Here is a 19654-nt window from a genome sequence, read left to right on the forward strand (position 1 = left end):
CATAGGTTACAAAGAACTTACCTGTGTATTTGATTTGTTCAATATTTATGTATTTCCATTATCAAACCGCATGTAATACTATAGTTCCTCGCTAAACAGTCAAAATAAATACAAAACGAGCTCGAGACCCTACATAAATCCTGAAGCTCTCTCAATATTACTGGTACTAGAGAAAAAACGCGTAATATTTATGGCCTGTTATGGCCTGAAAAAATGAGTAGTCACCAACTAAACTACATGAAGAAGTGGAATGCTTTGTAAAGCTTGACGTACCGAGCGAATGACTGCGAACCCCACACAGTCGGCAGCCCTGAGGATGGTTTTCCATGGCTGGGGTTGTACCTTAATTAAGGCCACGACCGCTTCCTTCTTACTCCTAGCCCTTTCCTATCTCATCGTCGCCATACAACCTATCTGTGTCGGTGTGACGTAAAGCAAGTTTTTTTTTAAACCTTGTCGTGCAAAATCACGTTAGCAGTTAGAGGCTAGTTGCATAACCCTCCTGATATGTATTTTTCCGGAAAAGTATTAATTTATTACAGGCTGTAATATCAAACTAAAAACACTCTACACTTGTACATATATTCTGGATGTACAATTTCTGGGTTTGTTCCTATTTATTTACTTTTACTCTCTGTACAAACGTCTCAATGAAGACCTAGTTTCACTAAAAAATGTTTTAGACGGTAGAACTCAAGTTGACGGGTTCGACCCCGGCTCAGTCCGGTGGTATCTGAATGTGTTCAAATACCTCAGCCTTGAGCCAATAGATTTATTGGCAAGTAAATTCTGGCACCTCGGCGTCTCCGACAACCGTGAATGTAATCAGCGAGAAGTAAAACCTATAACATTGTTACCATACCAAAGACCAATAACTCTTACTTTATCTGCGTGATATTGTCCAAAAGCAGCGCGCAATTCTCAGAATAAACATGTGTCACACTAGTTCCGACTTAGGCCTATGAGGTAAAGGATTAAGAAACGTCAGAGAACCAGAATTTTTCCCTGAAATGAATTCCAGAAACATATAAGGCTCTAGCTGTCGACTAGAAGGACTGAAACAAACCAGTTTAAATGATTTCGTTTGAGTTGTAATAGGGTTCGAACACTGCAGATGGACTAACATCACAACAAGAAATCATCAACGATACTTACATATTCAATGCTGGTGGCCAGGTCGTAGTAGAGCACTTGGATGTTGGTAGATCGAGGTTCCTTGTTCCTTTCAGTAGCCACCACCTCGTTCAACTTGTTCCACCACAGGTCCCGCGCAGCTTGCGTGCTGTAACAACCAAAGAACACGGTACTGAGTCCAATGAACAGGCGGAAGACACAATACAATAGGTTTTCCCCTTATCTACGTACCGCTAGTCTGTGATGTCGCTTAAAGAGACAAAACAACGGGGTTATGAGAGTTCAAACTCTTCAATGTAAAAGGTACGACGCAAAGAACGGGTCAAGTCACGAGGGCAAGAGAGAAGAGTGGCAGAAGATACGAACCCTGGGAGCAAATGCATAATAACAAAGCGGGTCTCTAGACTTAGACTACAGAAGAAACTTAACAGTCTTCAGAAAAGCTTAGTATCTAGTATAGTAGGATATGTCTTCAACACCTACAAAAGTCAAATGAGGTCTAATATTGTATAATGTTAATATCGGAAAGGAAAATCCCATCCCTTGTTATGTAATCAGGAAAATAAAATTCAAGCATTCATAACAATAATGTACGTCGAGTTTTCAGCCCGAAGGCTGGTTGGATCCCCAACAGCTGTCACAGACAGTCTTCGTGTCACTGAGAAAGCGTTTTAGGGAAAACAGTGAGGTAGTTTCCCGCTGTTTTCTTCACTGAACCAGAAGGTGAAATTATATTACGTCTCCCAAGTCCGCAATCGACCCTACTGGCGAGACTTTCAAGGTCATTCATCACAGGGATTGGCTCGTATCTCAGTCACTGTCCGACTCCAAGGCTGAATGGTTAGCGTGCTGACCATTGGTCCAGGCGGTCCCGGGTTTGATTCCCGGTCGGGTCGGGGATTTTAACCTTCATTGGTTAATTCCGATGGCTCGGGGCTGGGTGTGTGCCGTCTTCATCGCAGGTAGGACCCCATCCTCAAAGACGCGCAGGTCGCTTAATCGGCGTCAACTCGAAAAACCTGCACCAGGCCTCTTCGGAGGCTACACGCCATTATTATTATTATTATTATTATTATTATTATTATTATTATTATTATTATTATTATTATTATTATCTCAGTCACTTTCACACTGCCAAAGCCAAGGATGAAACCGAGACGAATCAAATAAAGTAATAAATTTGTTCTTGTCTATACCAAAAGACAGAGCATTGTAAACACTGTGTGCTTTACCAAGAAGAATTAAGTAGGTTAAAATATAAGATACGAGAGTTGAGATAGTGCTTACTGTTTAGAAGGAACCTACACCCTGCTCTTAACACCAATCAGGAGAAAATGGAAGGTTCTGACCCATCGAAGAATGAGGATATCGCCAAAACAAAGACAAGGGGCACGAAGGGCGTGAAAATGAGACTCCACAGGTGTCGCCCACCTAAACACAGTTGAAGTCGGAAGGGAACATGAACTGACAAAGGTCGGAGCCTATACAAGTACGTGGAAACAATGCCGAACTCAAGCTAAGGGCCCTATGGTCACCAATCCAGGCAACCGAGGTTAGGCGTCTCTTACGTCGTGCACGGGATACTATGGATGTATTATTTAATACCTCATTCCTTGACAACATTTCATTTCAGGTTAACACCACGTGAAAATAATAACTTGCGTCATTTAAATGGCACACGCCAACTAAATTGCCTACTCTATACGTAACAGCAATCAGAAAGCGAATATATCGCATTGCTTAATACAAGGAATAAACCGATGCCATCCTGGTAATGTCCAAGAGATATCTCAAGAGTATCTGTGCACCGACAGGAAATGGAAAAGCTGTGTCTACAAGCTTAGTAAAATGATACTGGCTGATGACTGAACACATTCCATTCTGTAACCTCGACTATTCCGCAATGCACACATCTACGTAAAAGCGTGATTTCGACTGGTCAAGGCGTTTATTTATCTAAGCAGCGAGAAAACACAGGAAAGATCCCAATATAGAACGGACCGGAGTCAAAGGTGAGTCAAACGAAAAATCAAAAAATATTTACAGAACGATAGACGTCAATATGGTTGATAACGACATCATTTCCTCATCGCAGTAATACGTCCCGTAATTCAAAAATAGCATAGTGGAAGGAGTCACTCGTGTTGTACAGGTCCACGACACCAGTGGGTCAGTTCTTCAAAACCAATATCTCTACACTGTTCCAATTTTGGAACATTCATGTTACTTTCTTTAATATTACTAAATTCTCTCTCCGTGGACAGTTTCATTAATAGCGTATTTAAGTTGCCTGATAAGACAACAAAGTACGAAATTACATTCAACATTCATTCATACTCCACATAATCCTCTCTGACTGAATTATTTTAAGACATCACTTTCAAAGATACGAAAGTGTAAAAAAAAAAAAATATCAAATCTAGCTTCCCCGATCAAAAAAGAATCAGTTTTCGACTTGAGTGACAATATTGTCAACGTACAGAGTGCAACGTTAACAAGGAGACGTTTCAGTTCACTGTTCTGAAATATTCTCGTATTTACTAGCATAGTATTGTTAAAATGAATACTTCAATTTTCAAAACAAATTCTTTAAGATAAATAAACACCATTAACTACCGTCAACAGCCAAAGCATACTGAAAGAAAAGCAATACAAAATATTAGAATGTTTCCTAATAAAGAAAGCGGAGTTTTAAAACTAGATCAACATTTCAAGCAAGAAATATCTTGGGCACATAAGGGTTCAATGCAAGCAAGTAGTTTTACGTGCCTGTTGATATCGTGTTTGTAGCCACGAGGACGTAACGTGTTTTTTTTTTTTGAGTTTACAATTTAAAAATCTCAGGTGCATTGATAAGGATTCAAACCGCTGCTGCCTGGGTGAGAAGCCAGTAAGTGACAATAGTACTTGGCTGTCATGCCCCCCCCCCCCCACCTCCCGAATCCCATCTTGAGGGAGTAAACACCATTATCACACATGTAAAGTAACACAACACGGCATACTTAATGTGGCTAGTCCGTAACAAGGAGGAACTAAAACAAAACATTGCAGATTATTCCTTAAATACAATAAGGTATACTGACGTCATTAGTAAGACACAGATCAACTCGAGAAGAGAAAACAGACTAATACGTACACGACGAGCATATTCTGAGAAGGCTGTACAAAATAGCAAATAGATGGAAAGATCTTAAGAAGGAAGGAATCACAAGTCACATCTATTGTATTAACAGTAAGTTTTACTCAATACTTACGAAACTGGTGTATACTATGAATGTTTTGTACTCAAACCGAAATCCATACGACTAAAATACTTATGAATTCAACTTCTCCTCCTATTCATCGTAAAAGAATAGGCTCACAGAAACATGAACTGCAAAATCTGTCTTTTAAGAAGTCGTCATTTCCATGTAGCCTGTTCAAGAGAAATATTCTTGCCGGGCCATCTGCAGAGAGCACCAACGTCAACAAAAACAAAAGTCAGGGTAAGGTGGTTTATAATTGGTTTCTTCGTAGAGCCAAAGGAAAAAGTGCTCTTGCCCACTCCACTCGGCAAGTCAGTACTGAGACAGTCAACGGGCCGTGCTCAATAGCGATCACCGCACACCCTTTAAAATAATTGTGATAAATATTGCGACAACAATAGGCAATATAAAAATAATAAATAATACCTAAATCATACCATTATTTAGTTTCCATATTTCAGTTCCCATCGCAATGAACTGAAATGGCGTATGGCTTTTAGTACCGGGAGTGCCCAAGGCCAAGTTCGGCTCGCCAGATGCAGGTCTTTTGATTTGACGCCCGTAGGCGACCCGCGCGTCGTGATGAGGATGAAATGACGATGAAGACGACACATACACCCAGTGCCAGTGGAAATAACCTATTATGGTTAAAATTCCCGACCCTGCCGGGAATCGAACCCGGGACCCCTGTGGCCAAAGGCCACTACGCAAACCATTTGGTCCATTGCGCCGGACTCTTGTCGCATAATGGTTCACATACATACATCTTCATTATGACCATTACGACTTTCATTGTTCAGTCTACAAGAATATGTGAATTAACTGTCCACCTTCTCTATCTGCAATTAGCTCTGTAGTTCCAAACCTCTTTATCTTTAAACCGTTAGAAACTGAGTCTAACTATCGTCACCTTTGTCTCCCTCTGCTTTTCTTACCCTCCACAGTCGAGTCCATTATTATCCTCCACTCGCCTCACATGAGCCTAACACCGTAGCCGGTTTATACGCGCATCTTTATCCATCTAGTTTATTTCTAACTTAACCTTAATCTCATTCATGGTTGAACAGACTTTTACAAAAAAAGGATCGAATATATCTTTATATAAAAACGGATTTGTGATTATAATGCTTATTATTTCACATAGACCTTTTAGAGAATGAGACTACGGGAAGAGAAAAAACATTTCATTTGTAATTTTCGAAAATTACTAGTAAAACGAAGCTACATTTAAAAAACAGCATTCCCTACTTTGTATTACTTTTTAAATAATCAACAGGGTGCGACTACGATAGAACGGCTGTAGGAGGAGCAATAAAGTACGCAAATAGTACTTTGGTCGTTGACATGTCAACCACGGATACAAGGAAAAAAGTTCAATAAAAGAAAAAAAAAGGTTCGTACTTGCAGTTAAAGAGGATGCGCTTGCTCGTCTCCAGAAGGTCTTCCTTCACGGTGCGCCTCGCAGGTTTCAGGACAGGAGTGACAGGGCGAGAGTCGAACCGGCACTGCTTCCAGTATTCGAGGAGAACCTCCCCATCCTCCAGCTGGCTTACAGATTTAACTCGCGCACGTTTTGGACGCTTCAAGCTCCAACATCCGGTACTGGAGCAGTTGTCTTCACAGTCGGCGTCGTAGATTATTTGTGGCAGACAGCGTAGGATCGTCATTGGAACGGAATGTTGAGGAAACAGTCGACAGACTTCCGCTTATTACGTACAAGATCTTGCTGGAGTTCAGATATTCACAAAATATCAACAACTAGATCCAAAACACACTAATTGTCGCTATGATACAATTGAGATATATATATCACATGTCCCCATATCAGCTTTTGTAATGGAGAAGTAGCGGTTTGGAAATACGAGAAGAATTAACACTAAATATCCCACAGTCTGTACAGATAGATTCACTTCAATTCACGCTGGAAGCATTTCTCGTGCGTAAGAAACATCACTCAATGGACGCAGTCACACGCACGCACTTGTCTCCAGACGGAGCGAACACGAGCTACTGGCGAAGAGCGCCGGGTCTCGCCACACTATCGTCGCTTCGCTTCGCCCCACCCCACTCCACCCCACCCCACCCCACCCCACGCCACTCCACACCACACCACTTCACAGTGCTCAGCTGGCGCGACACTACCCTGGTACACAGGTAGGCCTAATTGAGAAACACCAAAAGTTGTCAATATAGCAGACACATAGACGAGACTGTTCTCGGCTCCAGACATAACCATTACCCTCAACAGAAATTTTAACCGTCTCACCCATCTCTGATAATACCTCAAGTCACATCAGGCAACCTCCCTTCTTCATCCCTTGAAGGCAAAGTAGAGAACTTCAACTACACCTAACGAAAATTTGTAATCTAGATGAAAAGACGAACTGATTAAATACTTAACGAGGTAGTTCTGAATCAAGTATTATTTAATGTTCATGTTAATTTTTCTCATTCCAAAAGTCATGCATAAACATAAGTTTTTTTTTTTTTTTCATATTGGCACATGCAAACCTTTGTTATTATCTAGAGGCTTACTACTGACATTTCTGTCTCAGAGAGTGCCCATGCTCATGAATGCTCTGCGATAAATAACATCTATGCCTTTGCTGGCGAGATGCAGTGCACTATGTCTTCTTGTATGGGCTAGGATAAATTTGTTACTTTAATTGTACTGTCTCTGTTTTATCCTTGGCTTTGACGATATGAAAGTGACCGAGGTATGAGCGACGCTAGTAATACCATTCCTTATGCAGCCCGTCTCTGTTATGAATGGTGTAAAAATATCGCTCATAGGGTCGGCTGGTGCATTGATTTTAGTGGGCTCAGCAGACTGATATGCAATAGCAACTTCTGGCCCGGTGAGGAAAGAAACGGAAAACTACCTCTAGTATGCCTCTTCCGTGGCACCTAGGCTATCTATGGTAGCTGTTGATGGAGCTGTGGAGGATCAAAACAGCCTTCGGACTGAATACCCAGCATACAATTAACATTTACCTTCATTGTTCAAAGTTACTAGCAAGAGAAGTCTTCAACCAAAACGTTGTTCAGGTTGCTCATTATCGCTACACTAGTGACATCTAGCGAGTTCATCCGCAAGACTTTCGCAAACTTGTAAAGTATAAGCAGCAACGCTCAATTCCCTAAGATAATGCATAACACTCGAGTAAATTCACCTTTGCGCATATGCAATGCTGCGCACTTTAGGGTCGAAACATCGTAGGCTATGAGTAGTAAATTCACCTCGACACTTGAACCCTCACTAGACAACGTGCTTTGTTATTGGCTTTACGCCGCACAGACTCAGAAAGGTGTTATAGCGACGATGGGATAGAACAGGGAAAAAACGACCGTGGCCTTAAGGTGCAGCCACAGCATTTGCCTGGTGTGAAAATGGAAAAACCATCTTAAAAGCTGTTGACAATGGGATTCGAACCCATCACCTCCCGAATGAATGCCAACAGACAGCTTCAAGGCCCGAACCGCGCAGCCATTTCGCTCGGTCTCGAGAGTCTGGATACCTAGGAAGAGATTACAAGCTGACTCAGAATCGAAGTATTCGACATTCTTGGATCGAATTATTAAACTGGCACAGTTGTCTTCTCACAATATACGGTAACAGATGCACGTCAAGCTGTCCACTTATGCAGTCTCTGAACAAAATACTGAAGAGAAAACCGCTAGCGAAGTCATCATAGCCTCTGGAAAGCCATTCTTTCGAAATAAGGAAATTGGAATCCTTTCACATCTTCACTTAAGCACGTAGCCCAATACACATACTATCACACTGTTGTAAAGATAGTCAGTAGAAAATGGAAAACCGCGCTTCTCTTCAAACCTGACTCAGTCCGGTGATATTTCAAGGTGTTCAAATATTTGCCAGCCACATGTCAGTAATTTACTGGCGCGTAAAATAACTCCGGTAAGACAAAATTCTGACACCTTAGCGTTTCCGAAAAACATAAAACCATTATTATTATTATTATTATTATTATTATTATTATTATTATAAAGAAGCAACCTAGACTCTACATGAGAAAACTGTGGCGTTCTGTAGAAGAGAAAATGTACATATTTAGGTGGGAAATTTACATAATAATAATAATAATAATAATAATAATAATGAAGTGTGGTGTTAAACTATCAGCCGATGTTCACGGTGTACAGAATTAACATTACATGAGGTACTCGTGGCAGGACAATAAAACTAACTTGCGAGAGTCAATCTATAACATAGAGGATAGGTTTTCCATTCAGCAACATTTAAAGAATCCGTCACGTTCACAACTAAATTTAACAACGTTATGAATTAATAGCGTGAACTTCAATTTGTGTCCCATTCGCGTTATGTAAGCGACGCCTTCCTTAAAAGGCCTCGCGTGTATAAGCAATTTTTTACAATATTCTGACGGTTATTCAACATTTACATCTTGCGAAGCTTGAGAAAGTGCATTGAAGCAAAAAATACAGCGTCCAGGATCATTCTTGAAACATTTCTTTCTAAAATAAACATGGATTTCTTTCGTTCCACCAAGTACAAATTAGCCGCTAGATCTTCCCTGAAACCAGGAAAGTCACATACTGAATTTCCTGACGAACCCAGTGAAAAAATACCCATGTTTAGGAATAGGTAACCGATATCTTAATAGAATATGAACAAGGATGTAAATCTAGAACAGAACGATGACGAAATTTTTAACTGATGTTTCGGGAAATGTGAGACGACGGGCATAGTGAGATCAACCTGTGAGATAAAGAGGCTTAATATCTATGAAGAATGAAGGCGTACGAAATGCGATCAACCGCATTTAGCACAATGGGATAACAAAGAACAGGAATTAACCTAATATTTGGCTGTCTCCGAAAAGACTTCGGTTTGTTCCTCTTCTCTTTGGTCGCAAAAAAATATAATAATAATAATAATAATAATAATAATAATAAATCAAACATTGAAACCAGTCCGGTGAGGTGGAACAAAAGCATTTTGTATTCTTTTTTTTTTTTTTTTTTTTTGTTAACAGTGTATGAAATGCTGACGATCTTGTCCCTGATAATCAAGCACACTACTGATCACTGTTCTCCGCATTATAACCTACAGGTTTAAAGTTAAACGCTAATGCCACTCTGACCTAATCAGGACATCAAAAACGCGAAGAAGCGCAAAATCGCTGTCAGAGAGGGTTAGACAAATCCTCAAACTAGCACCAAGTAGAAGAAGGAACTCACAGCGACGTGACTAAACAGGTTCGAGTAGTATCGTCATAGTGGGTATCGACAGCAGTCGCATTTTAAAAGTCTCGTCGCGGAAAAACTCTTAATGATGTTAACGTAAAAGATGTGTGACTTTCGGGCATCCCGAAAATTCTTGCACATCACATCCCAAAACGAGCTTCAAAGTTTATCAACAGTAGTTTATTTCTAACCCAACTTTATTGTTTTCTAGAAGGATTAGGGACTTTTCCGTTCGACAGACAATTTGCTATCAACAGAAATACAGGTGTCTTGATCCCCAAAGCTCGAATCCCGATGGATCGAAGGTGAACTATTGTCCTTAAAAAATTAAAAAATTGTGGTTTCAGGAAGGTCATCCGCCTAAAATCCAAGGTGGGTCCTGTAGTCTGTTCATAGCATCTGTGGTCAATAAATAGACCGTAATTCTCGGTATAGTGACCCATGTACAAAGGAAGCCACCAATGCTGGAAACCAGGAGTGGTAGTGAGACAGCTTCTTCTGTCACTTCAGCTGAAAATGAGTGTACTAAGCAGTATTTCGCAAATCACAAGAACATTTCGCAGTGTAAGTTCCCGAAAGTCTTCGACAGACAGGGAATGCCACAAGGATGGAGGAAGAGATTATTTTCTGCTTGTTTCCATGTCACTGCATGCAAGAAACTTCACCCCCAGCTTCCTGCCAACACTCCTGCATCCTTTCACCAGAGCCTACCTAGAAAACAATATTACTTGCAGCAGGTATAAGTTTCCAAGAATACGAACATAAAGTAGTATATATTTAGACATTCGAGGAACTACTGCAATTATTTCAACCGAGGGACATGCATTCAAACATGGGACAAAGTACAGTTCAAATACGGTCGGCAGATCAAACGTAATTTAGTACCGGAATCCTTTGGCGAGGTTCTGCAAACTCCATGATCACTTGGGGTAAGCGAAGTTACAATCCAGAGTAGATGTCAGAAATGTATGATTGGATTGCTGTTCCCATTGTTGTGGCAACGGTGAGATCATTCGTTAATAATAATAATAATAATAATAATAATAATAATAATAATAATAATAATAATAATAATAATAATAATAATAATAATAATAACTGCTGTTGCTGTTTAAATGCTAACGGTCCTCATCGTCGCCAAATTTTGTCCCCTAAGAGTTCTAGGAGCCAACACAGAATTGCTGCATGCATACACTGCCAAATGCCACCGATCTCATCTGATATCACCACTTCGTGAACAGAAGGACTGTGTTATGTTCCGTTGTAAGAGAGAGTGATCAGACTCGCTGTAATGAAACATTTGCCCTTCTGAGTCTGAGATTTCCTCTACTCACTGCAGTTTGACCAAGCGAATTAGCTGTAACCTTGCATTCGGCATATGGGCGACAATGAAGGTGATTTTCAGTGGTAGCCCATTTTCACACCAGGCAAGTGTTGTCTTTTATTGAGGCCACGGCCACTTCCTTCCCAGTCCCAACTCTGGCATGTCCTATTGTGACACACAAGAAAACATGTCCGAGTTGGTGGGACATTAAACCTCTAGAAAAAAAAAAAAAAAAAAAAGTCAGATTTTGAACCATCTATCGACCAGGTCACTATTAATTTAACTTTTTTTTTTTTTTACTTCACCGTTTGTACACGTTCTCTCTCACGAACTGATAGAAACTCACGCTCAACGTCGTGAAATAGACCGCATACTGGTTTATTCACATCCTTTCATCTTCTTTCTTTCTTTCTTTCTTTCTTTCTTTCTTTCACGGTGAGTAGCGCCGGGGGTAGCTTATTCCAATCTTCCATGAACAAAACTTTGAAAAAATACGAGAACAAACAAGGAGGGACGTAGACCACGACTGTGAGTACGTATAATGCTTAGCGGGAAATCAAGGGAATGAATCGTAGGAGCCCTAAACTCTCAGAGCGAGGAGTTTACCATGCAACGTTCAAAAATGAAAAGGAAAGATTCTACTGTACAGCAACGGTGGGAATTATCACACCACAGAGTAGTTCAAAATATCTTCCCCCTAAAACATCATCATTCAGACACTTTATTTGCATTAAGACTAAACGACGGGAAACGTCGTCTTTTTTTTTCCAACCTGCTTTACGTCGCACAGACATAGATAGGTCTCATGGCGACGATCGGATAGGAAAGGCCTAGGAGTGAGAAGAAATCGGCCGTGGCCTTAATTAAGGAACAGCCCCAGCATTTGCCTGGTATGAAAATGGGAAACCATCTACCAGGAGGTTCAAATGCAAACCAACAGCTACGCAATACGCACCGCGTAGCCAATTCACTCGGTCCAGACACTTCGGCTGTCATTTTGTGCTACACTTGAAACGAACATGAAAATGAGTTGTCCGCAAGTGTTTGAATGAAATAGCCAGTCGCCTATGTATACAGTAAATAACAATTTTGCGATAACGTTTCAAGTCATAAACAAGGAAGTTGCCTTTACAATGTCAAATGTAACATGATAATCACGATACCGGGCCAACATAAACAAAGGCAACAAATGTGGATAAAGGCGGTCAAATATATAATTGGGATGACTGGAGCTTCACGTAAGTGCGACATTTCGTCCTCCAGTCGCAAAATGGATTACATACGTTATTATACACCAAAAAAATGGCACTACAGCCTTGATGGGAATCCTGAAGGCCTGGAGATTACAAGGTGAAGAATCGGCCGTTATTCTTAGATTTCTAAACCCAGACCGCTATTTCATCGCCAGATATCTCCTCACTCGTTCTCATATAGGATGAATAGACCTCGAAATAGCCCTCAGACCCAGGTAAAAATTCCTGACCTGACCAGGAATCGAACCGTACAGGTAAGAGACAAGCTCGCTACCGTTAGACTCACATTCCCTTAATTCACCAAGATGCTTCTAAGAACAAACGGATCATGTCAGTTAAGTCGGATATGGAACAACTAGATATCCCACTGGGACAAACTCATGACCGACTACTGTTCCGTCAAGCCATCCGACACGGAGTTTTCCCAAAGTCCCTTACAAGCAAGAAGACTACAGGAACTAAGTGGACAGAGGAGAGAAAACTGGCTCAAAATCAGCAAATGAAGAAGAAGAAGAAGAAAGCAACAACTTTACCGAAGAGTAGATACGAACCCCGTGGTCCTCAGTAGAACTTAACGACAAAGAAGAAGAATTGTCGATATATATCACACCTCTAGTTTTAAGTGATTTTTTTTTTCAACTCCAGGCAACTGCTGAGATGCTACGTTTCATACAGACCATGGCCGCTTCTTTCACAATCCAACCAATACGTACAGTCATTCTTCACCGGGTCTAATCGCTTATTTTTAGCTTCCTCTGTGGATCAGTGCTAGGGCTCCGGACTCGAAGATCGTGGATTCAAACCCGGCAGAGGTAGTCGGGTTGTTTCCGTTCGGAGGTAAGTCTCTCGACACTCCCAAGTGAGATGCCGGCATGTAAACGATCTCTGGAGACGCATTTGGTATTTTTCCGGCAAAATTGATTAAAACTCAAAGATCGCCCAACATTGCTCCGATTTCTCTGATATCCGGTAGAGTAAAACAGAACGTCGAAAATGACGCGCATGCAGCCTAGTGGTGTCAAAGTGTTAATCAAAATATCTGCACGCGGAAGCTGAGGCCATACTACTACTACTACTACTACTACTACTACTATCATCATCAAACGATGTCTCGCGAGATACCGACCTAATAAGCCTATCTACAGCTGTACAACAAGGTGAGAGAGAGGGGGAAGATAACCCAAACATGGTCGAGGCGGCAGAAACACAAAACAAAGAGCTTGTATTTGTAACATTAGTCAATGAGATTAAATAATGCGACAAAGTAAAATGGATCGAAAGATCGCAGCAGATGATTGATGCACGGTTTAGCAGGATGCCCCGAGAATGGTGGCCGAAAATAACCAAAGAGTTTCAACAACGCTTTGACCAAGGAGCTCGTCAAATTGACGTCAGGAATGTATACAATCGATTCAGACACAAGAGTCAGAATATTAATGCATGTGAAACGGACAACCTCAAAGAAAATAATGCAATACAAATGCCATCTATGGTGAAGAACACAGGCTTGTTTCTCAAAGTGAAACGAACGTTATTGACAAATATTGATGAATATTGTAAGAAGAAAGAGGCAAAAACAAGAACTAAGAAAATATTTAGCCAGGAAATAAATCAAGAAATACTCGAAATGATGAACGTAATCACAAAATCGGAACGAGTAGAACAGCAAATAACCACGATCGCCGAAATGAATGATGTGTTGTATGCATGCCAACAGATGTATGAGATGGTGACAGCTAAAGAAAAGAAGGTATCTGGCTGGAAAAGCTCTATCGAAGCCAAGATCGACAAATTGAATAGAAAATAGGAAATAATTGATGCCCACCGCCCAAATGAAAGAGCAAGTAAAGTGTTGATTAGAATGTGTAGAGAGAATCGAATTCATTCAAACAAGAGTAGTGATATTCAGAAGATGCGTGATACGATTCTTGAGAAAATAGCTATTTACAAGAAGAAGATAGTGATAGCTGAAAATCGTATAGCATCTAGGAACACAAACCGAAAGTTTGAGTTTAATAGGAAGACCTTCTAACGTGACCTTGAAGGCGATAGATTTACAGTAAGTGAAGATATTAATCTTGAAGAAACTAAACGCTTTTGGACTACAATTTGGAAATATGATGAAAGACAAGATTATGAACAACTGATCCAAGAACTAAGTCCAGCGGAAGTGGAGGTAGACATGGATAGAAATAAGATAAAGGAGGTCATATCCAGGTGTATAAAGTACCTAGCGAACTGGAAAGCAACAGGACCTGATTTTGTATATAATTACTTTATTAAGAGGATGTATGCACTACATGAGAGATTACAACAACTAATCTACGAAATAATTCAAAACCCAGACTTGATCGATGAAGAGCTTTATGTTGGGATAACACATTTGATTCCAAAATTCCCGAATGCAAACATACCACAGCTCTTGAGGCCAATTACACGTCTTTCGAATTTATTCAAATTAATCAGCAAAGTGTTCGCGGTAATAGTCAATGATTTCTGTGACGTGAACAATATTATCTCAAGTAATCAAATGGGAACACGCAACCGATGTCAAGGCGCTAAGGAACAAGCACTTATAAGCAAAACCATAAACGAAAAGTACAATAATAAATTGTGTACTGCTTGGGTGGACATTCAAAACGCACATGATTCGTTGTCACATGAATATCTAATTGAATGCCTACGGAAAATACATATGCCAGAAAACATCATTAAATTTGTCAATAGAACACTTGACAAACAGAGAACAACATTAATATGTGGAAATAAAGTGATCGGTGACGTGAAGATAAATAGAGGAATACTACAAGGAGATGCTCTATCACCCAAGTTGTTCGTAATTGCTATGGAATCGTTAAACAGAATCTTAAATAAGAACTGCGAGAAGATCCAAGCAGATGAACATGGAAGAATTGAGTGCAACCACCTCATTTTCATCGATGACATCAAATTGTTCGCCAAAGATGTGCAGGCATTGAACGAGCTGAGCCAGTGGACGAATCAATGTCTCAACAACATGGGTTTTACAATCAATCAGCAAAAGTCAGCGAACAATATCAATTCGAACCATATCTTTGGAGAGTTTACAATCAATAAGCAAAAGTCAGCGAACAATATCAATTCGAACCGTATCTTTGGAGAGAAGGACGTGGAAGGATACAAATGCCTAGGAATATTAGAAGACTCGAGAAATGTAATTAAACCTGAGAATAAAGTTATCATAGCCAACAAGATCGAATCACGGGTAACAAACGTATGCCAAACAAAGTTGAACGCGAGAAACCTGTTTGCAGCAATAAATGAGTATGCATTGCCAACTATTAATTATTATATTGACCTGATCTCGTACGAGCACGAAGAATTTAACAACATTGATCTGAAGGTGGGAGGAATCTTGAGAGAGCATAATATCGTCAGAACAGCAGGTAATATGGAACGACTGTACCTGAAAAGACATGAGTTAGGAAGAGGACTACAAAATGTTTCTGAGAAGGCCGAATTGATTTTACTTAAACTATGTAAATATTTGTCAACAAACACAAGAACGAAGTTTATCGCAGAAAGTGAAAGAAGAAATGCAACCCATCTTGGACTGATTGAAGAACATCTGAAACGGAAGTACCTAACTGAGGAAGGAAACGATGTAACGGTAAAAGTAGTTAAGCAGAAACAAAAAGAGATGCGAATGGGTCGAATCATGGCTAAGTCAGTGCATTCCACATAGTTCCGTGAACAGGAGAAATTTGTAGACGTAAAACAGTCATCGTTATGGCTAATGAGGGGGAATATATATCCCCAGGAAGAAGGAATGTTCTGTAAGATACAAGACAGAAACATCTTCTTTGGTCATGGGAGTATATTTCAGAGGTGCCCACACTGCAACCAGGGCAATAAGACACTAGATCATCTGGCAACACAATGTGGACGAATGCTTAATTTGGACTACAAGAAACGCCACAATGACGTTGTCAGATGCTTGCATTTCATGTTCACCACAAAGTATGGGCTGAATAATTCTAAGAAAATAAAGAACTATGGACTTGAAAACTAACTGAATAAATTATTTATTATTATTATTATTATTATTATTATTATTATTATTATTATTATTATTATTATTAAATCTAACCAGTATTGAGCACAATTAGAAAGAAGCGTATCTCATTTTCTGGACATCTTATTAGAACACCAGAAACTACAATTGGTAGAAAAATTATGGAATAGCAATACAACGATGAAATGGATCACAGAAATAAAGAATGATATTAATGAACTACAAATAACAATAAATGATCTCAAGAACAAAACAGAAAAAACTTCAGATTCTCAATTACTCATATGTGAGACTACAACCAAAATTAATAAAAAAGCAAGGAGTGTTCTCAGCAGAAGAAAGGATGTCGGCATCTGAGAGGATGAAGAAATATATTGAAAGCATAGACAAGCTAAATTACCTTTGTATAATTGACTGGAGCGGTCCTATGTTGGCCGTAAAATATTACAATACAATTACTGTATTATCATTTCCTTACTTCGACTTCTCATCTGGTACATTAGCATAAATGAACGGATAAATAATTATCAATCACAACCACACTTATTAAGTTATATTCGTGTGGCTGCTGTTAGCCTGGTGCTTGGTAGATCATCCAATGAGGGAGAGCAGCATCTGCCATGTATGGCGAAACTACGTGTTATTGTGTTGTGTGTAGTTTATGAATTGCAGGAATATTGAGGAGAGTACAAATACACAATCTCCGAACCACGGGAATTAACCATTTCAGTTTTTAATTCCTGGCCAGGCCGGAAATCGAACCCGGGGCCGTCTTAACCGGAGGCCGTTACGTTGAACACTCGGTCAAGGAGCCGGACACAATCGTACTTAAATACATCAACAGACTATCTTCTAAATTCTTCTTGAACTTTCATTGACGAACTTACGCATAATTCAACAGATGCTGAGAATTACTGATTTCTAGATGTCTGCATACAGACTGATGGGCAGCGGAAACTTCTTCAAGGACTTTTTCAGGTTGTTACGTATCAGTCCTGCTCAGTAGCGGCGATTGGGAATGAAAAGTGTGGGGGCTAAAAAATATACAGACAACAAACAGTACCCGGGTTTGTGGGATATAGTGAAGGATGGGGGCAAGGGGGTATATACATTAACATTTAAAAAAAAAAAAAAAACATAAAATGTTAAGTTTTTCCTGCTCTCTCAGCGAATTTCGACAGAGAAGTAAAGATTGACAGTTTACCAACATGAATGCTGTAATAGTATTTTTTTGAGATTTTGATTCAATACTATACAATAAAACTTTCGCCATTAATTAAAAAGGAATACGGCGGATTATACAATTAAAACCATTTATTATTTGACTATACAGTAAAAACGAATACACTAAAGAGACTGCCAGACTGAGGAATGCACGCGACAAGGTGGTGAATCATACCTCATTGTCTATATCCTTATCAAAAAAATATAGCCGTGGTGCCCTTTCTCACAACACAGGCAAAGTCTCCACTTTTTGCTGTGACGCTATACAAATCTGTTAGCCAGGACGAAGGACATTGTGTGCGTATTTCCGCTAATAATTTTGGAAATGATTAAAGAAAATAAAGAGAAGAATTTATCTGATGAGACAACAGCGCTTGTACAAATGGCTTTTCTTAATAAACCTTAGTTTCAGTCGGCTAAAATGGAATAAATATGTAATATTTTCTCCAAAAACTGATGATGATGCTTGTTGTTTAAAGGGGCCTAACATCTAAGGTCATCGGCCCTCTCCAAAAAATGGGGGGGAGGCGCCCCCTCCCCGGCCCCTCGCCTCCCTAATCACGGCTACTGGACTCCTGCTGCTCCAGCCATAACTGTAGGATGGTTGCTTGGTCTACTCGCCATTGATCTTTAACACACTCGATATTTATTTCTTTATTTTTACTTCGATGTTCACTGAATATTTGTATTACACGTCACTGCAAAATCAACTACCCAAACATGTCTGGCTGTGCGGTCCCATAATGATAGTATTGTCGTTCATCATCATCATCATCATCATCATCATCATCTCTAGTCGAGACTGTTGAGAACATTCTCTCACGTCGCGTCCCACTACCGAGAAGTATGACCAGTGTGCAGCGATACGGGACGCATGTTTCTGTTTAGTGGACAGGCTCCAGAGTTTTCGGAATCTCGATAAGAAAGGCTGTTCTGTTATCTCCCAGATAAAAGAGTGGACAGAAAGAAAACTCCCACAGATAGAAGTACAAGTATGATTTCCTGGAACTAGTTTATCTAACCACCTGCATTACATAAACTTAACACTTTCTATGCAATACGAGAGGAAAGTCTTCAAGGTCACACATGGCTACCCACCCCCTTCCGAAGATAATAGCGTTGATGGCTTGTAAAAGGGAGGAACTAAGCATAAGTGGGAGCAAACTAAGGCTCAGCTCAAAACCTTTTAAGCGCTACGTATATGCATGCCAGATGTAAGAAAGACTCTACAGATTATGTGCGTAAATACTGGTCATAATCACTAAGGTCCGTATCGTACAATGATGTCATAACGTCCAGCTAAGTTACCAGGAAAGACGCCACATAAACTACCAGACAATCTGCCAGCTTCGACGCCAATTTCATGATGGACGTTGAAGGGATGAGAACAGTAAATGCGTAAGTTAAATATTAAGTGGTGAGCATATAAACTTTTAAAATAATTTAAAATTGCAACCTAATCTAATAAGTAATTAATTTATTTAATAATGTCCTTAATGGGTAATATTGTCACAGGACTGGTGTTAATGAAACGCTTTTTTAGTAGATGTGCCAGGAAATGCTATGACACGACTGATATTGATATTTTCAACCAAGAATGATTTATTGGTTGAATGAATTTGTGCCAATTAAACATCGTCAGCAGAGGAAGGGTGGAGATTCGGGTAAAATGCCTTCGACTTTCGAATTTCATGTACCGGTGCCGACTGAAGAAAATAGAAAAAAAAATGTTTGCAATAATTCATTTCTTCCGGTATATGAGACATCTGCAAAGAGGGTAAGGCAACTTCAGACATTGTTACTACTTGGAAAATCTCCCAAAGACTTACGGGGACAGCAAAACAATAGGAAGACAATTCCCACTCATATCGCAACGCAGATCAAGGACCGCATACAGTATCTCCATTTCCTGCCACAGTAGGCCACTACCCCTTGAAGGAAATTGAATATCTTGATGCACAGTTGAATATAACGACGATATATACAACGTTAAAAGAGAAATATCCTGATTCTAAGGTAAAATAGTATTACAAGATTTTGTTAAAAGATTTCAAAGAAAATTTCAATGTTCACTTTGGTGGATCTCAGATTGATATATGTGGTGAGTGTGAACAACTGAAAGTCAAGATTTAAAAATCCAAACCTCAATGACTGTGTTAAGCGTGTAGTTGTGGCAGAGTTGGTCATTCAT

The 19654-nt window shown here is 39.8% G+C and overlaps 1 protein-coding gene across 7 annotated transcripts in view; it reads right to left on the minus strand.

The window, feature by feature from the left end:
- Window positions 1-19654, minus strand: part of LOC136858688 (uncharacterized) — a 748600-nt gene that overhangs the window by 19073 nt on the left and 709873 nt on the right. For 6 of the 7 annotated variants that reach the window (XM_068225668.1, XM_068225667.1, XM_067138420.2 and 3 more), the window contains one exon: window positions 1156-1282. In XM_068225668.1, coding sequence (XP_068081769.1) covers window positions 1156-1282 — 127 coding nt within the window. Of the gene's footprint in view, window positions 1-1155; window positions 1283-5780; window positions 6397-19654 lie in introns of those variants that run through there. The other variant, XM_067138421.2, reaches the window with a different exon arrangement.

This window comes from Anabrus simplex, chromosome 1 (genome assembly GCF_040414725.1).
Source record: "Anabrus simplex isolate iqAnaSimp1 chromosome 1, ASM4041472v1, whole genome shotgun sequence".
Classification (NCBI taxonomy): domain Eukaryota; kingdom Metazoa; phylum Arthropoda; class Insecta; order Orthoptera; family Tettigoniidae; genus Anabrus; species Anabrus simplex.